The following is a 20,224-nucleotide window of genomic DNA, read 5'->3' as shown; positions in this document are numbered from 1 at the left end:
TGTTACTGGATAGCAAGCTTTGTTGGTTTTTATAGACAACCAACATTAATGACAAAGTGTTACTGGATAGCAAGCTTTGTTGGTTTTTATAGACAACCAACATTAATGACATACTGTTACTGGATAGCAAGCTTTGGTGGTTTTTATAGACAACCAACATTAATGACATACTGTTACTGGATAGCAAGCTTTGTTGGTTTTTATAGACAACCAACATTAATGACATACTGTTACTGGATAGCAAGCTTTGTTGGTTTTTATAGACAACCAACATTAATGACAAAGTGTTACTGGATAGCATGCTTTGTTGGTTTTTATAGACAACCAACATTAATGACAAATTGTTACTGGATAGCAAGCTTTGTTGGTTTTTATAGACAACCAACATTGATGACAAAGTGTTATGGGATAGCATGCATGTTTTTTTTAAGACAACCAACATTAATGACAAAGTGTTATGGGATAGCAAGCTTTGTTGGTTTTTTTATAGACAACCAACATTAATGACAAAGTGTTATGGCATAATGTTTCTAGATAGCATGCTTTTTTGGTTTGTATAGACAACCAACATTAATGACATACTGATATTCATGTTACTGGATTGCATAGCTTAATGACAAAGTGTTATGGGATAGTTAGCTTTGTTGGTTAATCATGATAATCATGGCATAATGTTACTGGATAGCAAGCTTGGCTGGTTTTTGATAGAAAACTGATATTCATGGCATAATACTACTGGATAGCAAGCTTTGTTGGTTTTTATAGACAACCAACATTAATGACAAAATGTTAATGGATAGCAAGCTTTGTTGGTTTTTATAGACAACCAACATTAATGACAAAGTGTTACTGGATAGCAAGCTTTGTTGGTTTTTATAGACAACCAACATTAATGACAAAGTGTTACTGGATAGCAAGCTTTGTTGGTTTTTATAGACAACAAACCCATATTTATCTGGTTTCGTTTTCCTTCGTGCTTTGTTAGGAAATTAGGTATCATATCTGGTGTTACGATGTTTGTAGTCACGTTTCACTCAGTTTCTTTAGTTCTAGGTCATGAAATATTCACGTTTGTAATCACATTCACGACCACTTTTGGAGGTTGATGGTGACGTCACTCTTGTGTGTATGGTTCCATGATTGCCAAAGGCTATTCTTGAAGCTAGGGATTACATTTGTACTACGGTCAGTCTGGTATGTATAAAAGATAATGAAATTTGGCTGTAATGACCACTGACCGATAGTGTCTATCTGTCTATTTTATTTATGTATCATAGGTAAAATATATAATCCCATTTTCTGTATAACGTTCTGTTTATATACAGTAGATTTGTATTAGAGTCTATGTCTTTCTAAGGGAGATATCACTTTAGTAGCCATAAACAGTGTACGATATGTCATTATCAATCAGGAAATGGCACCAAAACGTCAAAACCTTCATCATTATTGAAGCCACAAATCGAAATTTGGAAGATGTGACAGCAGAGGGCAATCTAATCAACAGGAATCAATCAACGCATTTAAAACTTGTCAATTTCAGGCACTTGAATCTTGTGACCTCACCACGTTGTCGGAAAGTCATCTCGTGTTTAACGGTCGATATATTTCATGGAAACTGGATTCAGTTTTCATTATTCATTTTCACAATTATCAGAGATTAGCTGATGTTAAGTAAATAAAACCTTGAATGTTTTCTTCACAAGTGTCACTTGTCTGTACTGGAACCCAAGACAAAAAGAAATACAAAAAAGGGAAAGTCAACATGGTAAAAGTTGAAGTTCTTTGAAATTTAAATATATTGTAGTATGTCATTGTTGTAAAAATAAAGAAAATGCCGATATATCAACATAATCTCATTTTAAACTGAAATTCAACGGACCTCGGGTAAATTGTGATCAAAAGAAATGGAGACTTAACTAAGGTGGAATTTCTACTCACGACTTGTGAGTAACGTATGTCGAAATCACTTTTTTTGAAATATGTTGACATGATTCGAGAAGAAGTACTCGATATAACCTGATAAAACGACAACTCGACATACGTCATATCGTTGTTATTGTTATATCTTACAATTACTAGAGACATAAATGACGTTTCTGCAACTGTGGCTTTTAATTGTCTTTATGCTCAGATGTGACATTGACTTATTGAAATGTACGAATGCCACAGACACACAATAGTGTAATATACAACACTGACAAAGGCACACATACAGATTATGTACTGCACAATAAGGACTGTCACAGACACACATTGATTCTACTTTCAAGGTGTCTTCCTTCGATAATCTTTCATTTTCAAAGAGTCTCTAGGTTAAGAAAATGCACGTATCTTGATCAGGTAACGATCGATATACAAATATCAGTGCGTTACGGTCACCTAAACTCACGTGTCATAATGGGTCACGTTTCCCAGTCATTGGACCTTCCTCAGTTTTGTTATAACAGTAGATAATCAGTAGCCATTTCTGTTCATTAATATGTATGAAATTTGTCTACTTATTTAAGAGCATTATCCATGGTGACTTAGGTAACAATGATAAGTCTATTTGCATTTTTTTCAAGATCTACATCTTCCATAGTCTTTAGAAACTCACAAGTTCACTGCGACTTATAGCTTACAGGCTGAATCCAAATACAAGAAAGCTATTTCAGATTGTAAAGTATATGCTAATGAAATAGATTTTGATTTGATGCCTTCGGTCATTTCTTCATAACTACGGACAATTTTACACGACTTAGGCAATCGATATACGTGTTAGCAAATTACTTCAGTGTACATGTACCAATGATCGCATTGGCATTCATAGCACATACAATTGTTCGACAGAAACCTTACAAGAACTCACACAGCGTAAATGGATAAACATTCCACATTTTTTCATAACATTTGCTAAGTGGTTTAAGTATCTTGGTGTCGTTTGAAGCCTTCATCAATAAACTTCAATCAAACGCTGAGAAATTGAAATTAATCCACCGGCATTAATACATCAAACGTTGAAATGCCAGATTTCTCTTTAAAATGTCGTAATTATACAATCCACAAATCTCTTGGAAGGATTATAATTGTTGAAAACATTGAAGTTTTGTTTAGTGATGGCTGGACGTGGCTTGAAGCGAAATGAGTGTCGTTCAATCAGAACCCAGGACGTCAATTTCTGTGCTGTATACTTGAGTAAAATTGAGCAAAATAGTTATGCGAGGTTTGACAAGAACACGCCATCACATGTCCTATACTCTAGTGCATCTAGAAACGGTGATCACGCACAATAGCACGTGGACAGAATAGATACAGTCGACACTCCTCCTTCACGTCTGAAGAGTTCCAACTCGCGGGAGTCGAGTGATACTGGTAGTGTATTGTTGGATCATCCTCTCGAACAGGTTGAAGTTTAGTTTGCCAGGTTGTGTTGTATTATCCGTTTGTCACCGACATCTAGAGATAATTAATATAACAAAATAACGAGAATATGTGGACCAAGAACTAAAATAAAAATGTTTCTGGAAGACATGAAATAAAGCGTTAGACCTTTTGACAAGCTGTGTAGCTGTTAGATCTCACCGTAATGCCTACTGTCATCAATAGAAAGGATGGCTCATAGCTTTCAGTTGATTTTTGCATCTCTACAAGATATATAATCGTGTATTAGTGTGATATGATGAATCTTATAAGTGCAAGATGATGAATCATTGTAAAGAATGAGATTATTTTAAAAATTCGTTTGAGCTTTGAGGAAATGACATGAAAATAGAACTAGAAAAAACATGTATCTATTATGAATGAGCAACGAATATTCAATTAAAAACATACGTAATCAATTCCACAAGTAAGAAATAACATGTCGAGTACAAAATGAATTATATACTAACACATATACATAACTAACATCGTTGGTGAAGTCACTTTTGACATAATCTAATTATTATTTTACTGCATCAGTAGGTCCATGTCTCGGTATCATTGGCATTGATGTAACACTCAGCGGGTTGGCGGTATCCTCCCCGTGACAGTGTCTCGGAGTGTTCGCTAATTAGATTCTCCTCCACTGGTGTTACTGTTACTTTGCCACGCCCACTAACCTTCATTGGCTCGCGGTGATGTTTTCGCCGCTATTTGTTTTCATTATCGACTGGAATTCAAGCGACCACGTGCGTGTTTATTTACAATGATCCAACACTATGTCAGTGTTAAGTGGTGTAAGGCTGTCGATTTTTAACACATCATAGAGCTCTGCAGTCTGATGACACCTCTCTATCTCAAGTTTGATGCATCAGTGCTTATCTCGTTGTGTCAGCTCCTGCTTATCCATGTTCAATCGCCGTCTCTTACTCTCGTCAACGGTTATTGTACGCGTGCTGAATTCCTTGTTATTATGACATTTTTTACATGTGTTGAACTCAGTACGACAAGGTTAATTGACTGAGACATTTATCAGTCTTGGATATATAGTGTTTACACTGTATGGTTCTCTCAGTGCACGCGCTGTTACTGAATGTGACTTCCGCAAAGAGGACACAAACCTTGGTCAGCTCTCTACCTGTATTTGATTCAAACCATAACTTATCTGACATAATATTACATTTTGAACATGGATTATTACGATGGTTCATCTAAATAGTGATGTGTAGATTGTTGTGATGTGTTAACTGTTATAGAGAACTTTACAAGACAACTTACATAATGGGAAACCAGGCTTTAAATTGTCCTTCCGCAGCCACTGGGGATACTCAGCTTAATACCTACTTGACACCCCGACAAATACACCTCGTTCAGGACACCTGGGACATCATTAAAGACGACTTGTCGAAACTTGGAGTTATCGTGTTTCTCAGGTATGTAAGCATGTATGGTATTTTGTTCCAGGTCTTCCCACGGCACACAGAGGCTAGCACATTTACCAATGTCTCATTAAAAAGCCGTTTGTCGTGTTTCACAGGAATATGAGGAATTAGATATAAAAACTCCATTGATTTATCGCTTCATACTCAACATTCTACTCGACAATTTTATAACGTATTATGTACATGACGTTCTGTCTAAGTTATCAGAAAAATGGAAAATAACGAAATTGATTGGGGGGTAATCTCGACATTTCTGTCTATCACTTTGGTTTTTCCACAGTCAACAGCATTTCTGACGAGTCCAAGAGGAACGAAACAGTTGTATGATACAGTTAAATAATAATCTGGCTCTATCGTATTTCATTCGTAATTGGTGTCAAAATGTGGTATTCGCTCGTGTGTCTTTTGTACAATTCTGAACTAAGTTATCTGATAACGATGGTACCTTCTACTGAGTCAAACCCCCTACAGTGTATTCAATACATTGTACTGTAAGTCAGTATTCCTGAGTGAGATGTTTTCATAACAGATTTATATAAAAGTATGTTTATCTACCAAAACGATTTTACCCTGCTGCTCCTGAAGACTGTTTACTTTTGAAATGGAATCTCGGCGTGTCTTTGCCTCTCTTTCCCGGCGGAGGGGCAGGTGGACCTATGAACTACAATAACACACAGCAGTCGAAATAATACACAGACGTTTCTCACTATCATTACGGGGGTATCAGCGGCTAACCCTCCCCATCAGCTTTGGTTGAATTAGTACATCAGTATGAGTGAGTATATGCCTTATTACTGTTAGACAGAAGCAGATGTGTTACCACTGAAAAAGTTCCCGGTTTGTTTTCTGTCAAAATGGTTTCAAAAGTTATTGTGTAAATATAAATAATTAAAACGTTATAAAATATATATACATAAAAACATTTCTGACACAGTGGGTGGTTTACATATTTTATTTGCGAGACAACAGCTTTACACTTTAGCAAAATCACCATCCCTGTTTCAAATGCGAGCACAGAACCCAACAGAAACTTAAATGGTCAAATAGATCAAAGAACATCAACCAATTCACAAACCATGTATGATACTATTTATATCTACACCAAGTGTAATTAACATCAATAAGGTCGATTATCGATATGTCAGTTTAAGCGATAAATATAGTTTGTAAATATTGTGACATTAAGTATGTATAAATTCTTGATTAGAATCATTTTTATAACGCTAACCTCCAGGCACACTAACGAGCACCATACACACCTAACAAAATATCGCACACGATTTCCCAGTGAGAACGCCAGGGCGACTGTACAATTTTCTTCATAGTCTTTATCAATATATATCTCTCGAAATTTTGTGTCGTAAATTGATCTGTCAGCTGTCGACATATTTCACGTAAGTCGTGATATTAAGTACTCCGAATCAGCTGCGACGTGTGGAGATTGTACATTTTGTAGGTTGGGAAGCAGGATAAATACTGTCTTGAAAAAAATATAATTCAGAGACAGAAATCATCACGCATCATTATTCAGCTTGGTTGAAAGATTTCCCTGTTTGTTGCGTAATATCAGAGATCGAGTTAAGTCGCTGATGTAGAAGAGTCTGGCCTGTTCTTGATTTCCAATTCTGGCGGGTATACACGATCGACATGGTCAATACATTTCCTGTACATTTTAAATACAATCCCAGTTTGTGTCATATTTCTGTTGAAAGTGACAGTAACGTTCAAATACTGTTTGTATCATATGACTGATGAAGGTGACAGTCATGTCCAAATCTTTTACTGCTTGTGTCATATGTCTGTTGAAGGTGACAGTAACGTTCAAATCTTATACTGCTTGTGTCATTTGTTTGATGAAGGTGACCGACAATCTAAAATATTATACTGCTTGTGTCATTTGTCTGATGAAGGTGACCGACAAACTCAAATATTATACTACTTGTGTCATTTGTCCGATGAAGATGACAGTCGGATGTCACGTATTAGAATAGAAAACACAGCGAAAAAAGGTTTAATTTTACGTAGGCATAGGTTTTAAATAGACGAAGACTTATAAGATTAGTATTATATTCAATGATACGATGTATCGACCCGGACAAAACAATAACGACGAGGGTTTGAAGCACACATTACGGTAGGGACATCTTGTCTAGGCAAAGTTAAGCTCTCGATGATACCTCGCAAATGACTGACGTTTGATTTGTCAAATAATTATGCATGCATATTTGAAGAGATGCCATATTTACCTGGCCATTTAAGAAATCATTTGATATCGTTAGGATAAAATCCGCTCGACAGAGCAAATTTCATTCTGAATTATAGAGTGTGACGTGGTGATGCTTTCGGGAATGATAATGTATAGCGGACCTGTACTGCAAACATGTACTTCTATATTGTAAAAGATGCACCATTGTTTCAAATACATGTAGTATCTTTTCTTCAAAAACAAAAGCACGCGATCCACTTCTTTCATCAAGAAAACAAGTGATCGGAGCTTACTTATTTCACTGAAGCGGAGAGAAGTCGAAATGTAAATATATCATATTATTGCAATTGCAATTGTGTAACATGGTAGGTGTTGCCGATGAAGCAGAAGATGCTTCTCTGCCGGAACATCTGGTATATTTCTTCTGGTACTTTTTCGGGAGTGTCCGTGTAGATCTTTCTTTTGTTCATAGTTTGCCCCAGTTTTATTGAATTCGATTATGATTATGTTGACATGATGGTATTTTCTTGTTGGTATTTACGACCCACCATGGCTGAGACTGACTGTATATTCCCATTGTTTTCATTATGCGTCAAGCGTTGAGACATCTTCAAAGAAAGTGATATAGAGTGAGAATATCACCAGTTAAGATTTGTATCAATTGAATGAAATGCTTTATTTCTGAATGTTTGCAGAGAAGAAATTAATGTGATAAACAGAATGTTACCTTCGTTTCCTTTTTATATATTTCTGAAACCCACAATGTTTTCAATCTCACCCGCCAGACACTCGGTAAAATAGAAAAAAACAACGTCGTTGAATAAATCTTATCTGAGATGAATCTTCCCATGTCAGATCTCCCCGTATTTATGTACAATCTGATGTAGACCCATTTTGTCTTGAACACTAGTAATGTATACAACGAAAAAACGATGGCAGGTAATGTACATGATTAAACTTTAATGAACACTTTGAACCTACAACAATATGCTCTATTGAACAGTATGGTCATCTAGATAGTCATGGTCAACTGAGAGCTGTTTTCTGTAGTAGAATTGATAAACCCTGAATCGGCTGTTATTAAGTAGGACAGTAAATGTATAGTGTTTTCAGCTGTTGAACAATGGGAAGACCTACGGAGCAATTAAACGTTGGCTATTATCATCAATCAATGCTGTTCTGTTGAACGATCCATTTTATAAATCTAGAGATTTGTGCTATTGAACACTGAACAACAACAGACAGGGTGCGATATGTTGGACACTGATACACATACTGAAATACTATTGTTGAAAAGTAAATTTATCTACATATCAGCTTTGTCCTGTTGAACAGTACATCTACAGATCAACTATGTCCTGTTGAACGGTACATCTACACATCAATTTTGTCCTGTTGAACAGTACATCTACAGATCAGCTTTGTCCTGTTGAACAGTACATCCACAGATCAGCTTTGTTCTATTGGTCACTGCAATATACCTACAAATCAGCAGTTGAACAGTGCAATGCATCTACATATCAACTATGTCCTGTTGAACAGTGCAATGCATCTACATATCAACTATGTCCTGTTGAACAGTGCAATGCATTTACATATCAACTATGTCCTGTTGAACAGTGCAATGCATTTACATATCAACTATGTCCTGTTGAACAGTGCAATGCATTTACATATCAACTATGTCCTGTTGAACAGTGCAATGCATCTACATATCAACTATGTCCTGTTGAACAGTGCAATGCATTTACATATCAACAATGTCCTGTTGAATAGTGCAATGCATCTACATATCAACTATGTCCTGTTGAACAGTGCAATGCATCTACATATCAACAATGTCCTGTTGAACAGTGCAATGCATCTACATATCAACAATGTCCTGTTGAACAGTGCAATGCATCTACATATCAACTATGTCCTGTTGAACAGTGCAATGCATCTACATATCAACTATGTCCTGTTGAACAGTGCAATGCATTTACATATCATATCAACATCTGCATATCAACTATGTCCTGTTGAACAGTGCAATGCATCTACATATCAACAATGTCCTGTTGAACAGTGCAATGCATCTGCATATCTACTATGTCCTGTTGAACAGTGCAATACGTCTTTTAGATAAGTTATGTTCTGTTGAACATTCCATTGCATCTATAGATCAGCTATGATATATTGAACAGTACAGAACATCTGGATTTTGATCCAGTTTGATTAATATACACAACAATGAGCTATTAAGCGGTATGATAAACCAACTGAGATGCGCCGTATTTGGCGTTTTGCTCAGGGGCAGGCGATGGACATAGATCGTCATAAATAGTTCTGCCACGGAACGGACATATCGATTTTTGTGAGGAATTATCTAAACCAAAATTGTACAGTTTCATAACTTCTTTAAGCGCTATCAGCTTTGGGTTTATTTCTTGGTTTGCATGCAGTCTATTCCCTTGAGCTAACCTGGTCTGTTGCCGCTTGCATTCTTCACCGAACCTTGCCGCGTTTTAGTTCATTTTCCATCTGTTTCACTTCAAATTCTATACACTAGAATAACAACTATTCTAAATATTATTGCAAACAACTTTAGGGCAACAGGTGTTCTAGAAACTTTTTAATTATAGTTTGTATAAGTGATTAGTATCATTGTCTGATTGCTTTGTCATTACGTTTAAAATATACAGAGCATACAGGTACATGTCAATATTTTTCTATGTAGGAACACCCTGCCTATATTAATAGATGCCAACGATCCTATTTCTGTGGAATTTGCTTTAAACCTACTGGTACTTTTCATTGGTATCTAGTCACAGAAAGATAAAGAGACTGTAAAGCCAGAGAAGAGCTGGTCTACATGGCAATGATAAGCCAGGCACCGTGGCTGGAGAGCGTTGTGTGACGGTATGATAGATACAACGACAAACTCACAGCCCCAGGGTATGATATAGTAAAATATAAACGATTTTGACAGCGATATAAAAAGACAATAATGTCATGGGGATGTATGTGCCTTATATAGTTGCACCAGCGATTGTGAAGCAATCCGGGAAAGGCTATTGGCCGTATGTACAGCGTGTGTCACATACAGCCTTAAGTCATAACAATTCTTACGCTGAAAACTGTACTGTACAATAGGACGTAGCAAGGTTTTATGTGAAAAAAGCTCTTAGCAACTGATATTGATATGCATTGTTGAGTGTATACCGGATTTTATATCAGAAATCTTAAATCTATCACATCACATTGATATTCATGGTTCTTCATTTGACAGAAAATGAGTCATAATTGACGAATTACAATTAAAAATGACTCTATTGGAGAAATATAAACCATTGTTAAGTATGTGGTGTTTATATTTTACAGTAATTGTTCCCTGCTATTTCGTGCTGCGAGTTGAGGGTTTCTTCATGTGATCGCGAAACATTGATGACATAATGTAACATTTCATGCCGATATATCACGGCACCTTTTCTAATTGTCTGATTTAACCAGACATCCGAGATCTCTTGTGTAGTAAGAAGGCTCCCCAATATACAGTGTTGTCCTCCTGAAATAGCAACTCTTAAAGCTAAAGTCTTGTTATCATTTTACTTCGTTTTCCGTTGTTTGTATCATGACATCGAGTCACTTGGCGCCGAAGACGATACATTCAGATATCAGAACTTTTACACAATACACTTCACACATCTTCATTTCTTATTTCATAATCGATATGTTATTAAACACATTAATTACATCAATTGTTTTATTTATTCTTGGCACAGAACTTTACCACCTAAGTTATAAATAAATAAACAACACAAATCACACCTATCATAGTTATTTAGTGGATATCGGGATTTTTATGATTTTGATTTTAATAAAATGTTTTCCAATGTGAAAAAGAAAATTAAGTTGTTCTTTGATGTCATTAAGCAGAGGAACTATCTGGCAAGTATTTTGTTAAAAAACGCCTTGTTGATATGACCGATGTCTGGATAGAGAGAACTCTTACAATTGAGTAATGACATCAGCCAGTCAGATGTCCTAAAATGTTCGGATATATCAGAAATACTGGTCAAGAAATCGCCATTTCCGTACAATACCGCCTCTGAAAGTCAGCATGACAAAAGTTGGACAATTTGTTGAAAGCTTTTATAGACCTCATCTTCGGTAATACGATGAATGGCTATAAATGTCATCCATTCCTTCACCTATCATATAGATGTAAGTAAAAGCCCATCACCAAAAGGAGAGAAGTCCTACAATTATGAAGCTGCTTATTATATTGCTTCTCAGTTCCAGATATGTTCTTGTGGCGGTATATCATTAGCGTATACGAGAAATCGGCACACTGACTGGTAGACGGCCAATATGGCGGTATGTTTAGATAGAGAAATCAGCACACTGACTGGTAGACGGCCAATATGGCGGTATGTTTAGATAGAGAAATCAGCACACTGACTGGTAGACGGCCAATATGGCGGTATGTTTAGATAGAGAAATCAGCACACTGACTGGTAGACGGTCAATATGGCGGTACATTTAGATAGGGAAATCAGCACACTGACTGGTAGACGGTCAATATGGCGGTACTTTTAGATAGGGAAATCAGCACACTGACTGGTAGACAGTCAATATGGCGGTACTTTTAGATAGGGAAATCAGCACACTGACTGGTAGACAGTCAAGATGATGGTACTTTTAGATAGGGAAATCAGCACACTGACTGGTAGACAGTCAAGACGATGGTACTTTTAGATAGGGAAATCAGCACACTGACTGGTAGACAGTCAATATGGCGGTATGTTTAGATAGAGAAATCAGCACACTGACTGGTAGACGGTCAATATGGCGGTACATTTAGATAGGGAAATCAGCACACTGACTGGTAGACAGTCAATATGGCGGTATGTTTAGATAGGGAAATCAGCACACTGACTGGTAGACGGTCAAGATGATGGTACTTTTAGATAGGGAAATCAGCACACTGACTGGTAGACGTTCAATATGGCCGTTCATTTAGATAGGGAAATCAGCACACTGACTGGTAGACAGTCAATATGGCGGTATGTTTAGATAGGGAAATCAGCACACTGACTGGTAGACGGTCAATATGGCGGTACATTTAGATAGGGAAATCAGCACACTGACTGGTAGAGGGTCAATATGGCGGTTCATTTAGATAGGGAAATCAGCACACTGACTGGTAGAGGGTCAATATGGCGGTTCATTTAGATAGGGAAATCAGCACACTGACTGGTTGTCTGTGAACCTGTTTAGAAGCAACCGTGAAAAGATCATATAGATCACAGCTGTAAGCTGTTGGTCACGCTGTCGAAAGTTATCCGGACTGTCATACAGACATATTCGGATAAAGGATGTGCGAGCTCCAGTTTATAATCCAGAACACTCTTGATTTACAACATGGTGCGCTAGAATCGTTGATATATGACACACGGTTTAGTAACACTGAGAAAAGAATGCACTGCTTAGCGTCAAGTACAGGAGTTACGCGTGCAAAAAAATTATGTACTCTTACAGGAACGAACGGAGGATCAACATTCTGAAAGAATGAGCAACTTGATATCTGAAATGTAACTAAAATACATGTAATGTTTTCATGACCCTTATGTCCAAACATCAACCAGAAAATACCTACTTTCGTCTTGTTCGAAAAAGTGGCACGAGCAATTGTTCATATCTATGATCCTCCTTCGTACTGTATTTAATTCGTCTGATTTTAGTCAGTACATTAAAAAAACAACATTACAACGATGTACATTCCAGAAGCACGCCACATGAAACAGCTCGTCAAGAAGAACACAGAAAAACCTTAGAACAATCGTCTTTATTTCATTTGTAGTTTCAAGAAAAAGTTTCTGCAATCAAAACGTTCGGAATTGGACGCTAATATGAAATTTTAACTTGTTTTTGTAACCTTTTGAAAACTGTAAAAAAGTCACTATTTTTTACGGTGGTTTCCACGTTAGACTGAATCATGATTTGGCGGTGTTCTCACCAAGAATCTTTATATCAAACTCAGGCCTTTGTTTGTAGTAAGTTGTTTGTCTCATGTTTTTTTTATTTCATCGACGTCTTGTAATACAAATAATTTGAAACCATACAATTTGTATTCTCAAGCTGGATGTGTATGGTTTTCGTTAGTATGTCTTAACTTTGGTTCCGTCATTGTTTACCGTGTTTGATGTTCGTAAGGATGCCTTAACTGTGGTTCCGTCATTGTTTACCGTGTTTGATGTTCGTAAGGATGCCTTAACTGTGGTTCCGTTGTTGTTTACCGTGTTTGGATGTTCGTTAGTGTGCCTTAACTGTGATTCCCTTGTTTTCTTTTTAAATATGAACTTCATTTATTTCACAACAATTGCGAAACAAGTTATGTCAACTTATACTAAGTACTCTTGTTGGCCCGGATGTAAGCGCGCGGGAGGTCTTATTGTGGAAGAAACCGGAGTACCCGGGAAAAACCCACGTGGTTTACCGTGTCCTGTTTGAGACCGTCGCATTAATTAGATTTACCAGTATTTACATGGCGGGTATTGTCTGTTTACAGTTGTTATGTTGCTATTTTCTTTGTTGTTGGTGTTGCTGACGTTTCGATATTACGCACGTGGTTGCTTAGAAGGTTATGATCTACATGATAGGTGTCATATAGCATTATATTCGAGATAGTTGTCATGGATACGAATTAAAATGGTCGTCGTCATGTTTTTAATTGGATATGATCACTTTCTGTTTTCTAGATTAATATCAACATGTAGCTTTAATGTTCAGTTCATCAGTGCATCCTATATAACATGGTTTCTCTTTACTTTACCCGGACGGTGCTTAACAATTCTTTCTTCCTATTGTTTGTTAGTTCTCTGGTTAAATTAGAATGTGTCTTAGTTTCTATAATTTTTATTTGTAATTATGGGTTGGTTTAAACATCAGTTTTCTGTTTTTTTTTCTTAATTGATTGCTCTAAGCAATATGAAAAATTTTTCATGACAAAGACCAACTCATTAACACAGCCACATTGAAACTCTGATTCGTTTCCCGGAAGCTTTGGGTGTAGAGGAAGTCTCATTTATAACAACTTTTTAAAGCATGTTTTATTGATTTTAAATACAGTATTAGGATCAGTCACATCGGCTTTTTATTCCATAATTAAAGCCTTCTCTTCGTTAATTCCGAAAGTTGCTGAGACGACCAAACAAATATTTCTAAACGAAGCTAGTGAATGGAAAATGACAGTTTTTCACGTCAGCAACTAAATTAAATAAACTTCAATATTATCTATGTGATTGTTCGCGCTCATTATTTCAGTTATAATGACTGAATTAATCAATTAAGAGAGGAACTTGTCACCACATTGGTCCTGGCGCTGTCTTACAGATGTATGACGAAGCAAGGAGGCGTTCTATTGCTGTAATCTGGGACACGGGGGTGGGTGGTTGGTTTGGGAAGGGGGAGGGGGGGCGGTTAGGATCTGCACATAAGTTCCGCATTGTCTTCCTATACACTTTACTTATTGTTAGAATCTCACGATATGATTCCCACATGTTGACAACTCTCGATATGATTTCCCAGGGTTCACACCTCTCGATATCATTCTCACGTGAATACACCACTCGATACGATTCCCTGTGTTCACCAGTTTGAAATATGGCGTGTATACCAGTGTGGTATAGGACGTGTTTACCAGTGTGGTATAGGACATGTTTACCAGTGTGGTATAGGACATGTTTACCAGTGTGGTATAGGACGTGTTTACCAGTGTGGTATAGGATGTGTTTACCAGTGTTTACCAGTGTGGTATAGGACGTGTTTACCAGTGTGGTATAGGACGTGTTTACCAGTGTGGTATAGGACGTGTTTACCAGTGTGGTATAGGATGTGTTTACCAGTGTGGTATAGGACATGTTTACCAGTGTGGTATAGGACGTGTTTACCAGTGTGGTAAAGGACGTGTTTACCAGTGTGGTATAGGACGTGTTTACCAGTGTGGTATAGGACATGTTTACCAGTGTGGTATAGGACGTGTTTACCAGTGTGGTATAGGACGTGTTTACCAGTGTGGTATAGGACATGTTTACCAGTGTGGTATAGGACGTGTTTACCAGTGTGGTATAGGATGTGTTTACCAGTGTGGTATAGGACGTGTTTACGTGTTTACCAGTGTGGTATAGGACATGTTTACCAGTGTGGTATAGGACGTGTTTACCAGTGTGGTATAGGACGTGTTTACCAGTGTGGTATAGGACATGTATACCAGTGTGGTATAGGACGTGTTTACCAGTGTGGTATAGGACATGTATACCAGTGTGGTATAGGACATGTATACCAGTGTGGTATAGGACGTGTTTACCAGTGTGGTATAGGATGTGTTTACCAGTGTGGTATAGGACGTGTTTACCAGTGTGGTATAGGACATGTATACCAGTGTGGTATAGGACGTGTTTACCAGTGTGGTATAGGACGTGTTTACCAGTGTGGTATAGGACATGTATACCAGTGTGGTATAGGACATGTATACCAGTGTGGTATAGGACATGTATACCAGTGTGGTATAGGACGTGTTTACTAGTGTGGTATAGGACGTGTTTACCAGTGTGGTATAGGACGTGTTTACCAGTGTGGTATAGGACGTGTTTACCAGTGTGGTATAGGACGTGTTTACCAGTGTGGTATAGGACATGTTTACCAGTGTGGTATAGGACGTGTATAGGTGGTACGTGTTTACCAGTGTGGTATAGGACGTGTTTACCAGTGTGGTATAGGACGTGTTTACCAGTGTGGTATAGGATGTGTTTACCAGTGTGGTATAGGACATGTTTACCAGGGTGGTATAGGACTTGTTTACCAGTGTGGTATAGGACGTGTTTACCAGTGTGGTATAGGACATGTTTACCAGTGTGGTATAGGTCGTGTTTACATGTTTACCAGTGTGGTATAGGACGTGTTTACCAGTGTGGTATAGGACGTGTTTACCAGTGTGGTATAGGACGTGTTTACCAGTGTGGTATAGGACATGTTTACCAGTGTGGTATAGGACGTGTTTACCAGTGTGGTATAGGACGTGTTTACCAGTGTGGTATAGGACATGTTTACCAGTGTGGTATAGGACGTGTTTACCAGTGTGGTATAGGACATGTTTACCAGTGTGGTATAGGACGTGTTTACCAGTGTGGTATAGGACGTGTTTACCAGTGTGGTATAGGATGTGTTTACCAGTGTGGTATAGGACATGTTTACCAGTGTGGTATAGGACGTGTTTACCAGTGTGGTATAGGACATGTTTACCAGTGTGGTATAGGACGTGTTTACCAGTGTGGTATAGGACGTGTTTACCAGTGTGGTATAGGACGTGTTTACCAGTGTGGTATAGGACATGTATACCAGTGTGGTATAGGACGTGTTTACCAGTGTGGTATAGGACGTGTTTACCAGTGTGGTAAAGGACGTGTTTACCAGTGTGGTATAGGACATGTTTACCAGTGTGGTATAAGGACGTGTTTACCAGTGTGGTATAGGACGTGTTTACCAGTGTGGTATAGGACGTGTTTACCAGTGTGGTATAGGATGTGTTTACCAGTGTGGTAAAGGACGTGTTTACCAGTGTGGTATAGGACGTGTTTACCAGTGTGGTATAGGACATGTTTACCAGTGTGGTATAGGACGTGTTTACCCACGTGGAATATGACATATATACCAGCTTCTGATATACGATGTCAGTCGATGATTATTTTGATAACGTAGTATTTATGATGATGATTGTCTTCTACTCTTACACAACCATGATGACGGAAGTCGATCACGAAACTGTCCGGAAGTCAATCGTAATGAAATGCAAGAGCTCACGAAACCTTGGAATTCAGAAATAACAACCAACAATCAATGCAGGCGATCCGATTGATCGACTGATTGTTAAAGCTTTAGATAAAAACTCCGAGTGTAGGACACACGCACGGTGGTGACGGGCTTATTAATTGCCGGTTGGTAAGGTGGTATGGCCCTCACGTGCTGGTTGGTAAGGTGGAATGACCCTCACGTGCTAGTTGGTAAGGTGTTAAGGTCGTCACGTGGTGGTTGATAAGGTTTTATGGCCATCACGTGCTGGTTGGTAAAGTGTTAAGGTCATCACGTGCTGGTTGGTAAGGTGTTATGGTCATCACATGCTAGTTAGTAAAGTGTTAAGGTCGTCACGTGCTGGTTGGTAAGGTGTTATGGTCATCACATGCTAGTTAGTAAAGTGTTAAGGTCATCACGTGCTGATTGGTAAGGTTTAATGGTCATCACGTGCTAGTTGGTAAACTGTTAATTTCATCACGTGCTGGTTGGTAAGGTGTTATGGTCATCACATGCTGGTTGGTAAGGTGTTATGGTCATCACATGCTAGTTAGTAAAGTGTTAAGGTCATCACATGCTAGTTAGTAAAGTGTTAAGGTCATCACGTGCTGGTTGGAAAGGTTTCATGATCATCACGTGCTGGTTGGTAAGGTTTCATGACAATCACGTGCTGGTTGGTAAGGTGTTATGGTCATCACGTGCTGGTTGGTAAGGTGTTATGGTCATCACATGCTAGTTAGTAAAGTGTTATGATCATCACGTGCTGGTCGGTAAGGTGTTAGGATAAGAACTTTCATCACGTGCCGCCTGTCACACGATGTGATTGTTTGGTTAGATTATTCACTGATAATTATATAATGTTGTTTTGAAAAATTATTTTCAAATGAATGCTGACTTGTCGTTGTTCTTACCCATACCTACTATTACATGTCTGGTATGATTCGTCACGATACGCCTGGTAATAGAGTGTTAACAGAATGGATTAAAACTGACCATTAGTGTGGGTCAGTTAATTAGGGCTTTTCACAAACTGGTGAAAAGACCTATTGTTTTTGTTCTGTTTCTTATTCTTATTATTATTATTTTTCTTATTCTTATTATTATTATTTTTCTTATTCTTATTCTTATTATTCTTCTTCCAATTTTGTGGGTTCGTAATCTTTTAAATTGTAAAAGCTAGACACACATTCTATTCAAATATTAGTAGATACGTATATGAACTTGTCGATGCCTATTTTTTAAGTAGGTCAAAAATTCAATATGACCGCCATGACGTCATAAGTTAAAAACTTAAAAACGAGAATATCTCGAAAACCATTGATTATACAGAGTTTGTGCAATTATATTATTTGTAGAGAATTTCCTTATCTAAATTTTTGTTCGACATGTTATCAGAAAATATGTCAATTAAAAAAGCTCGTTGTTGGGTAAAGTTTTCAAAATTTAACAAATTTTTTATTTTTTTTTCAATTTTGAACTTTTAAAAAAATTTCCTTCGTCAGATCGATGCAGAACGTTCTTCCGATGAATTTAGTGTTTTCAGTTCTTCTGAAACCTTAGCCATTTCCGTTGTACGCCATTTTGAAAATTTCCGTTGATTTTTAAAAATACCGACAAATACGAAAAACTCGTTCTAGATAAATATTGATGGGCTATATTTTATCAAATTGTTACTGAGAAGATTTCCCCAGATGTCTTCTACCATTTAGGGACATATTCAAATTCATCGGAAAAAGAAAATGGCCACCATGACGTCATATCCGATTTTACCTAAAATGCTGTAACTCAAGAACTGTTTCAGCTAGTGACCTCAGTTTTAATCATATTATGTAAATAAATAAGAAAACTCTTTTTACAAGAAAAAAACTGGGATCAAAGGTCAACTTCCGGTCTTCGGTAGGGGTCAAATTTCAAAAGTGTTATTTTAAGTTACAAACTTTGACAAACTTCTTCTCAAGTTCTGCAAAGCCTTGAGTCTTGATATTTCATGTGTAAGATGTCTGATCAATTATCTATCAAGTTTGTTAATATAAATGACCTTGACCCACTTTCAAGGTCACAGGGGTCAATTATGTAAAAATCGTTAAATGGTAATTTCTCCTTTGTTAATCTGCCCAAAGTCTTCAACTTTGGACATAAATATTCTGTGGACATTTCCTGTCGAGTGATATAAGAGAAACGTACCTCAAAATTCAACTTCCGGTTAGCGGTAGGGGGTCAAAGTTGAAAACTACTATTAAGGGTACCAATCTTTGAAAAACTTCTTCTCAAGTTCTGAAAGGCCTAGAGGCTTTCTATTTCACGTATATGAAGCATATGTAACTGGCAACAAAGTTTGATAATATAAATGACCTTGACCCACTTTCAAGGTCACAGAGGTCAAATAACTAAGAATAGTTAAATGACAGTTTCTCACTTTATAGAAGGCACACAATTATGAAAATTGATTACAAACCTTCTGTGGACACTTCCTATTGATTGTCATAAGAAAAACTTCCTTAAAAGTTCAACTTCCGGTTTTCGGTAGGGCACAAACTTGGAAAGAGCTATTTAGGGTACCAATCTTTGAAAAACTTCTTCTCAAGTTCTGGAAGGCCTAGAGGCTTGATATTTCATATACAAGAAGGATATGTAACTGGAAATAAAGTTTGATAATATAAATGACCTTGACCCACTTTCAAGGTCACAGAGGTCAATTAACTAAAAATCGTTAAATGACAGTTTCTCAATTTCTAGAAGGCTTACAATGATGAAAATTGATTATAAACCTTCTGTGGACACTTCCTAGTGATTGTCATTAGGAAAACTTCAAGCAAAATGTCAACTTCCGGTTTCCGATATGGGTCAAAGTTCAAATATACAAAATAGGGTACCACTGTTCAACAATCTTCTTGTCAAGTTTCACAAGGTCTAGAGAACTAATATTGGGAATGTAATGATCATCAGATGTTACATTATAAGGCTTGCAAATATGAATAACCTTGACCGACATTCAAGGTCACAGGGGTCAAATATGTTTGAACCTTTAAAAAGTGTATTTCCTCGTTATTATGTAGTTATATCTCAACGTTTCAAGATACAAATTTCATCTTTGGATATGTTGTAGAGATTAATAAACAAGGAATCTTTCTCATATATCGTTATCAGGATAAATGTCAACTTCCGGTCAACTTGTCTCCAAAGGAGTGAAAAGCCCGCTAAATTGTTAACAACAATTTCTAGTTTCTTCTTATTATTGGCCCAGCGATACATCCACTTTTACTCTCAGATGAGATTTTGGCAAACCCTTAACATTTCATTACAATTGTTTGACGGAGTCCGTCTTTCTTGTTTTATTCTGAACATG

At 37.3% G+C, this 20,224-nt stretch overlaps 1 protein-coding gene across 1 annotated transcript in view; it reads left to right on the top strand.

Moving 5' to 3' along the window:
* Nucleotides 1-4,215: 4,215 nt before the first annotated feature.
* Nucleotides 4,216-20,224, top strand: part of LOC132558969 (neuroglobin-like) — a 74,809-nt gene continuing 58,800 nt past the window's right edge. The window contains exon 1 of the mRNA XM_060223596.1: nucleotides 4,216-4,832. Within this exon, the coding sequence (XP_060079579.1) occupies nucleotides 4,681-4,832 (152 nt within the window). The 5' untranslated portion in view covers nucleotides 4,216-4,680. The remainder of the gene's footprint in view (nucleotides 4,833-20,224) is intronic.

The sequence above is a fragment of the Ylistrum balloti genome, unplaced genomic scaffold, assembly GCF_031769215.1.
Source record: "Ylistrum balloti isolate Yb309-2 unplaced genomic scaffold, AGI_CSIRO_Ybal_v1 Utg370840, whole genome shotgun sequence".
Classification (NCBI taxonomy): domain Eukaryota; kingdom Metazoa; phylum Mollusca; class Bivalvia; order Pectinida; family Pectinidae; genus Ylistrum; species Ylistrum balloti.
The sequence above is the reverse complement of the archived record's forward strand: the minus strand, read 5'-3'. Positions and strand labels throughout refer to the sequence as shown.